General features: G+C 39.9%; 1 protein-coding gene across 1 annotated transcript; it reads right to left on the minus strand.

Moving 5' to 3' along the window:
- Positions 1–2,547: 2,547 nt before the first annotated feature.
- LOC147333977 (coxsackievirus and adenovirus receptor homolog) lies at positions 2,548–8,390 on the minus strand. The gene is made up of 4 exons (XM_086286624.1): positions 8,110–8,390; positions 6,547–6,876; positions 5,755–6,093; positions 2,548–4,587 (listed from the first exon to the last, which is right to left on the minus strand). The coding sequence occupies exons 1-4, from the start codon at positions 8,243–8,245 to the stop codon at positions 4,451–4,453; spliced, it is 942 nt and encodes a 313-aa protein (XP_086142750.1). The 5' UTR covers positions 8,246–8,390; the 3' UTR covers positions 2,548–4,450.
- Positions 8,391–8,945: the final 555 nt, after the last annotated feature.

Raw genomic sequence — 8,945 nt, forward strand, 5'->3', positions numbered from 1 at the left:
TTCATAAACGAGTAACAAATGTAGTACATAACAATAACCTACAGCACACCAGAAAAATAGATTCAGACTACCTTTTAGGCTCAGGTGGATGGATGGATGTTTTCACACTTTTCCACGCTGTCAGATTCCACCGGTGGAGTTGAGCATAACTTGCTTTTTGCAAGTTTATTGCCGCACACCATCCACGACTCCCGCTGAACGTGTAGCGCTACTTTTCAAGTTTGTTTTTCGTGCTACTTGTACAGCACTATGTTGCCTGGCGGATGGACATGTGACCAACATACCACTCTTGAACACCGATACTGTGTGTCTGATCACATGCCCTTCCGCCAGGCAAGTAGTGCCGTACAACAGCGGAACAAACAAAACAAATCGTCTTACGATATGACAAAAATCAGGGACAATCCATAGAAAAGCCGCACCTGACTAAAAGCCGCAGGGTTCAAAGCTTGTGGAAAAAGTAGCGGCTTATAGCCCGACAATTACGGTAATTATAGTTTTAGGTAAAATGAAATCCTCATCATGCTCTGTAGATATATTACCTCACTCTGTCCTGTCCGGGTCTATCACCAGTATTGGTCCCACATTACTATCCATCATCAACAGTTCACTGAGGCAAGGTGGTGTTCCATCTTATTTTAAACATGCTGAGGTAACTCCTCTGTTAAAAAAACAGAATCTTGATCCTAGCTCTGCTAGTAATTACCGACCTATTTCAAAATTGCCATTTGTAAGTAAATTACTTGAAAAAATTGTTGAAAATCAGTTCAGGTCTCTATTATGTAAATTACACATTCTTGACCCTTTTCAGTCTGGCTTTCAAAAGCAGCACTCTACAGAGACCGCTCTCTTAAGAGTCTATAATGATCTATTAATGGCATCTGATGCAGGGAATTGTTCTGTGATCATTTTGCTTGATCTTAGTGCAGCTTTTTACACCATCGACCACAAAATCCTACTTAACAGGCTCAAGGTTTTGGCTGGTGTATCTGGCTCTGCCCTAGACTGGTTTTCTTCATATTTATCAGACAGGACCTTCTCTGTTAGGGCTGACAGGTTCACCTCTGACATTGCTGCCCTGACCTGTGGTGTCCCACAGGGTTCAGTTTTAGGTCCATTACTATTTTCTTTTTATATGCTTCCTTTAGCTGGTATCATTCAATCTTTTAGCAACCTGTCTTATCATTTTTATGCTGATGAAATTCAGCTCCATATGTCCTTTAAGCCTCATCAGCTGGATAGGCTGTCCACCCTAGTCCAGTGCTTAACCCAGGTTTCTGATTGGCTTTCAAGCAACTACCTTGTTCTAAATACTAACAAGACCGAGACCATGATCATAGCTCCTCCTGAGCTACATTCTAAAATCAGCCAGGTTCTTGCCTCTTTCTGTCCATCTGTCAAGTCAAATATTCAAAATCTTGGAGTAATATTTGACTCTTCTCTGGGCCTTGACTCTCATGTAAAATCTTTGTCTCGTTCCTGTTTCTATCATTTAAGAAACATATCTAAACTGCGATATATGGTTTCCTCAGCTGAACTGGAAAAACTCATTCATGCATTTGTGTCATCACGCTTAGATTACTGTAATTCCCTGTTTACTAGCTTGGATAAATCATCTCTCTCTCTCGCCTCCAGACAATACAAAACGCAGCAGCCAGATTACTAACTCGCTCTACCAAGCGTGTTCACATCACTCCCATCTTATATTCTTTACATTGGCTCCCAATAGAGTTTAGAATTAGCTTTAAAATTCTTGTTTTAACATACAGGACACTAAATGGCCAGGCTCCAGATTACTTATCCAAGCTTCTTATAAAATACACTGCTGCTCGTCATCTCCGCTCGCAGACTCAGAGTCTCTTAGTTGTTCCCCGTACACTACTGAAGACAAAAGGGGACAGAGCCTTTCAGTCTGTTGCACCAAGGCTGTGGAACAGTTTACCACTACAATTATGTTTGCTTGACTCTGTGGATTCTTTTAAAAAACAGTTAAAAACTTTTCTTTTCAAACAAGCCTTCTGTTGATCTACATTTTTTTATATTTTTTTTACATTATTTATATGTGATCTTTTACACTGTATATAATGTCTACTGATTTTATTGTTTATTTTAATATTTTAATATTTGTGTACAGTGCTTTGTGATTGTCTGTCTGTGAAAAGCGCTTAATAAATAAAGTTTACTTACTTACTTTACTTACTTATACATGGTGAAATGCATTCTTCAGACAGACAAAACAATGTCAACTGTACAAAAGACATTATCTGATAATTCCACAAGAGCACACAGGTCTCCCTTTGGCGGTTTGTCTCTCTTAACCTTTATCTGCCAGATTATGTACATTATTTTGCAAGCTTGCTCCTGTATTGAGCCAAATTTGTTGAGCACCTCGTACACCCCTGTAGCCGTCCTCAATGTTACTGCAGGATCACTTTCCAGCTTTTCCACATTTCACTGTTGTTCACAATCTCCTCATGATGATCTGTAGGAAGCCAAGTGGTACAGCCCTCTGCCTTAATAGAACAGAACAGTCTGGTTTCTATTCAGTTCAATTCAATTTTATTTATACAGCACCAAATCACAACAACAGTTGCCTCAAGGCGTTTTATGTTGTACAGTAGATCGTACTTTAATAGATACAGACAAAAACCCAACAATCATATGACCCCCTATGAGCAAGCACTTTGGTGACAGTGGGAAGGAAAATTAACAGAAAGAAACATCCATTTTTAAAATTTTTGTGTAATTTTAAAATTACACAATTGAAAGGATCAGTGAAAGCGGAGATTTTTAAGATCTCCTGCCAGGGTGGAGATTTTCAAAAAACTCAGTTTTTAGTGTTTACATGTGGACATAGATATTTTTCCAAAACTGTACATGTAGACGGGATTAAAAAAAACTCAAAAAAACCAAAAACGGAAAATCTCCAGTTTCAAAACTACCTGTGTATATGCGTGAACCTACCCATACGGAAAAGATATATATAAATCTTATAAAGTTTGTATCTGTCTTGTGTGAAACTTGTATGTTTTGAATACTTACTAAAACAATATATGAAAGTAATGAGAAAGTGGCCACTTTCATGAGTAAATCATGTAAGCCTTATATGATTCACTATATGAAGTAGGCCACATCTTTGTCACGGTCCGCTGTGGCAGACCGTGTGGAGGACTCAGGTGCAGACACAGGCGAGGACACGAAACTGAGTTCGAACGAAAAGTGAGCCTTTATTGTGGCTGAAGACAAGGAGTGCAAACAAGGCAAAACTAAACTATAACTAAACTGGGAAAGTGATACCAGGATAAACTAAAAAGACACAGGAAACCATAACTATGAATACAAAGGACTGGCTGTGACAACATGGAGGGTGGGAACACAGACGACGCGACACAGACTGTATGAAACACAGAGACTAAATACACATGAGGGATGATCAGGGGAAGTGGCCACACATGGGAGCACAGCTGACACACATAAATCTAACGACAGGACAGGAGAGGCGAAACTAAATACACTGACATTGAATGCAGACTTCCAAAGTAAAACAGGAAACATGGAGATTAGACATGACAAGAACTAAATATAACCACGCAGACATGACACATGAACCAGGGAGACTTAGTACAGGGGGAGATGACATAAACAACTAAGGAACAAGACTAAACGGCAATCTAGAAATTAACTAGGTGAACTACGCTAGGCACAAATGAATACAAAAGATACATAAAACTCAAACACTGGGTCGCTCGACCCAGGACCCAGGACCATGACAATCTTATGCAAGTCTTTTATACGTTTTTTTTCTATTTCTTTTCCATACGGGTTTAAACACCCACAATTCAGGCAACAGTTCTGTTTTAGCTGATCAATTCCTCAAAACTATCAGATTAGTTATTGATCATCTATAATCCACCAGACCTTATCTATACACCATCACACACTTTATGTCAGTGTCTGTAATTAAACTGTAAAGTGCTGATCCTGAAGCTAAAATACGAAAAAACTATAGTTGATTCTGAGATTATAGGACATAAATTCATTCATGTTTGTAACACAGTTTTATCTAATGAACAGCCTGAAGATGAATAAATTGTAGTTCAGAGTCACTGACAGACAGCACAGACACAGTTGGTCTGAGTCTGAACATGATGGTCACCAGAGAAATAACATCAGACTCTGGATGTTCAGGATAAGATGATCTTATGTCCGAAGAGGTTGTGTAATCTCTTGATCAGCACGACGCTCATTTGAACCTGGAGACCGTTTATATTTTCTGTAGATCTCTAGTGTTTAAGTTTCTTCAGTGTGGTTTTGCTGCTTTTCTGCCTTAATTTTTCCTACCTTTAAGACCTCTCTTTTAAACCTCTTTTAATACCTCTTTCTTCATGTTTATGCATCAACATGACAGAAGCTCTGAGACATTTCAAACCTGCTGCTGCTCATCAGGATGCTAGTTAAAATCTCGGTTCTGTCGTTTATGTTTTCTGTAGATCAGAAAACCAACAACAGCAACAAGAATAACAGCAGGAACTGACAGACCGACAATCAGTCCAACAGATCCATCCCCTGTGTGTCCTCCTGTTTGACCTGCAGGTGAGAAACAGGTGTGAGGTGTCAGTTTTCAGGTAGGTGATGAGTGAAGAACAGAACAGAATCCATTTCCTCTTCGAATGCTTATGTCTGATCTAATGATTAAGTAAAATGTAAGTTGGTCAAAATGTGAATATTGTGTAAAATCTTACATAGTCAGTCAGTCTGCCCCAGGGCAGCTGTGGCTACAACCGTAGCTGCCTCCACCAGTGTGTGAATGTGAGAGTGAATGAATAGTGGCATTGTAAAGTGCTTTGGGTGCCTTGAAAAGCGCTATATAAATCCAATCCATCATTATCATTATTATTATTATTATTATTATTATTATTATTATTATTATTATTATTATTATTATTATTATTATTATTATTATTATCAATATGGGGATTTCTGAGCTCTGAGCTTCCTTTTAAAAAAAGATGCATATGATCTGAACAAAACTGCTAAAAATTGCTGCAATAAAAGAAAACCTAGCCAGGTTATACAGGGTCAAAGGACGGCTGAAGCCTTGTTCAGCTACTGCAGGGTGAGAGGAAGGGTACACCCTGACACTCACAGGCAATTTAGAACGACCAGTTAACCTAACCCCACTAACTAAATGTCTTTGGACTGTGGGAGGAAGTGAGGAGAGAACCCACACAAACATGGGGAGGACATGCAAACTGCACACAGAAAGAGCCTGATGGTGGAATTGAACCCAGGACCTTCTTGCTGTGAGGCAAATGCTAAATACTACGCAACCATGCTAATTATTAAGAATCACATTTGTTTTTTCAAAGTAACAAAAATGATAACTTAAAATTCCATTTGTTTGAGGGTTTATGTATTTATGAATTTCACTCATTTGACTTAACCAGAAGGGAAAAAGACCGAAGATGGAGTTTCACAAAGCAAAAAAAAAAATTAAATAAAAAATTTAATGAAAATAAAATAACACAAGTACTGTTTTCATCCAAAAATAAAATTTTTTTTACTGGTTTGGTGCTTATTTTGTATTATTATTTTTTCAAATGGCAGCTTTATGGCGTAAACAGTTTTGGTCAGATCATTTGTATCTTATTTTTAAATTATAGGTTAAACATGAATCTGCTGCACTCTGATCACATCACTCAGACCAGCTGCTTTCTACAAAGTCTCATCAACAACATCTTTACAAACACTCACCTGGAGGAGCAACACTCAGTGTGACTCTACTGATGGTTTTACTGTCCTTTTGGTTTGTTCCTCTCATGAAGACACCACACTCGTATGTTCCAGTGTCATTAATCGTCACATCCTTCAGAATCAAAGACACGTCTCCATCCTTCATCTGTCTGTCCTGCAGACCCACCCGGTTCTTAAAAGATGGATGCTGGTTGTCTGTAACAAAATGATCATCTTGGTACAAAAGTACATATTCTGTCTTCAGGTCAGCTCTGCTCCACTTTACAACTTTCTTGTTGTTTGGAGCTCGACATGTCAGAGTGACGTCCTGTCCAGACTCAGCTGTGATGGTTTTCTGGTCTGAAAGAGGAAACAACACAGAGCAGAGAGGTTAAAGGTCGGAGACTATAGATGTTCGTCTATAGAAGACGTTTCGGTAAGGAACTACAGAGCACTAAGTACGTTTTCACCAGCTATGGCACCGGCAGGATTCACTTTCACAGACTCACAACCAGCAGCTTCACCCCTCCCCTCCCCCTCCAGCTGTAGGCTTTAACATTGAGTTTCCCCACACATGTTTACAGACGAGTTGGAGAGCAAGAGAAGAAGAGACGGATTCATAAATGTCTTTGTTTCTGCTCTAACCAAACAATGCTGCTCTACAACTCTAGACTACCAGCCACAAAGACAACAGCTGGAGAAACATCTGTCTACCTCTGACATCCACCAGCTCATCCATACAATAAACACACATCAACAACCAGGAAGCAGCTTCACCTCTGATCACACACACACTCAACTCTACTCACTCACCTGGAGGAACAACATGAAGGTAGATGATGCTGAGTTTCCACAAAGGTCCATTGTTCGTGTAAAGGCACTTGTATGTTCCAGTGTCATTAATCATCACATCCTTCAGAATCAAAGACACGTCTCCATCCTTCATCTGTCTGTCCTGCAGATCCACCCGGTTCTTAAAAGATGGATGCTGGATGTCTGGAACAAACTGTCCTTTCTGGTACAAAAGCACATATTCATCTCCCAGGTCAGCTCTGCTCCACTTTAAAACTATGATGTTGTTGTTTGGAGCGCGACATGTCAGAGTGACGTCCTGTCCAGACTCAGCTGTGATGATTTTTTGGTCTGAAAGAGGAAACAACACAGAGCAGAGAGGTTAAAGGTCAAAGTACAACTGTTCACGCAGCCAATCAGAAACACACAATAAAAGGTTGTCTTCTGTTATTAGATGATGATCTTTTAATTACAATTACAATTATGTTCAGAATGATTGACTTTAAATATTTTGCTTATTTCCTTTGACATTTGAGTTTTTAGAAATGTTGGATTTAATGAACCTCTGAACATCCACCAGCTATTTAAATGTTCACTTCTACAGCAGTCAATCAGATTGAGCTACATAGAGACAGCTGAGAACTTTTTGCCAAAATGATGATGATCTGATATTGAAACCTATCTGAATCAGTAGTAACATAATCAACATATAACCTGATGAAAACTACTTACTCCTCTTTATCTCTGATGGACACTTTCTATAACTACTTAATCTCACCTGAAGAAACAAATACCAAAGTCAAACAGAGCAAAACAGCACAGTGCTAGGTTATTAAATTCTAGTCATGTTAGATTATTATAAATGTGTGATTCTGTACTTTCAGTGACTAACTGAACCTGAACCTGAGTCTAAATGTGACCAGATGAAGTGTGAGGTTGTGAGAAAGTCTCTGACTGCATTCATAGATGTGTCCTTTCAGCTGCTCGCTCTGATCCAACCTTTGGTCTCTAAGAAGAGGCTTCAGGGAGACGTTTGCTACGTTGGACTGTAGGACCATCAGAAATGTGTGCAGTAACAAAACAGGCAGCACTGAAAGCAGCTCTAAGTGTTTGTGTTGTTCAATGATTTGTGCACAACAACAACAATGGGACCTCTCTCATCCATCAGTCACCATGTGGACATTTTTCTGACACACTTTGAAGCTGATGGACGTTTTGTGTCTGCACTAAGTACGTTTTCAGCAGCTATGGCACCGGCAGGATTCACTTTCACAGACTCACAACCACCAGCTTCACCCCTCCCCTCCCCTCCAGCTGTAGGCTTTAACATTGAGTTTCCCCACACATGTTTACAGACGAGTTAGAGAGCAAGAGAAGAAGAGACGGATTCATAAATGTCTTTGTTTCTGCTCTAACCAAACAATGCTGCTCTACAACTCTAGACTACCAGCCACAAAGACAACAGCTGGAGAAACATCTGTCTACCTCTGACACCCACCAGCTCATCCATACAACAAACAAACATCAACAACCAGGAAGCAGCTTCACCTCTGATCACACACACACTCAACTCTACTCACTCACCTGGAGAAACCCTGAGGTAGATGATGCTGATGAGCTCCCATGAGTGAGTTTCTTCCATGAAGCCATAACACTTGTATGTTTCAGCATCATTAATCGTCACATCCTTCAGAATCAAAGACACGTCTCCATCCTTCATCTGTCTGTCCTGCAGATCCACCCGGTTCTTAAAAGATGGATGCTGGTTGTCTGGATCGAAACGACCATGCTGGTACAAAAACACAGTTTCTGGCAACAGGTCATCTCTGCTCCAATACACACGTCTGATGTTGTTGTTTGGAGCTCGACATGTCAGAGTGACGTCCTGTCCAGACTCAGCTGTGATGAGTTTCCGCTCTGAAAGAGGAAACAATACAAAGCAGAGAGGTTAAAGGTCAAAGTACAATTACGATCAGAATGATTGACTTTAAATATTTTGTTTATTTCCTTTGACATTTGAGTTTTTAGTCATGTTGGATTTAATGAACCTCTGAACATCCAGCAGGTCACCAGTGACCCACTGAGGGGGAATTTTAGCCTCATGCTAAACATGCAAAGTGTCAGAAACTACAAGATGTTAGCTTCCACAGAACAACAACATGTGCTGATAATAAGTGAACATAATGTGTGAGAGAAAGCAGCCTCTCATTATAAGACACTGTGAGTCTCTGCATGCTGCCTTTATGGAGCTACAGCTGTTTGTATACACTGAACAAGAAGCTTTGTAGCTGCATACTGACTCCTGACACTACAACACATCACACTGACACACACATTACACTTTGTCTCTGTCACAGCTGGATTACAGATGTTAAGTGTCCACCCAGCCTCGTGTCTCCTTCACACACACAGTGGAAACT

Source organism: Aulonocara sp. 'chitande type north' Nkhata Bay, linkage group LG3, assembly GCF_057382095.1.
Source record: "Aulonocara sp. 'chitande type north' Nkhata Bay isolate Kocher_YH1m ecotype deep benthic linkage group LG3, A_spYH_male_GT1.1, whole genome shotgun sequence".
Classification (NCBI taxonomy): Eukaryota; Metazoa; Chordata; class Actinopteri; order Cichliformes; family Cichlidae; genus Aulonocara; species Aulonocara sp. 'chitande type north' Nkhata Bay.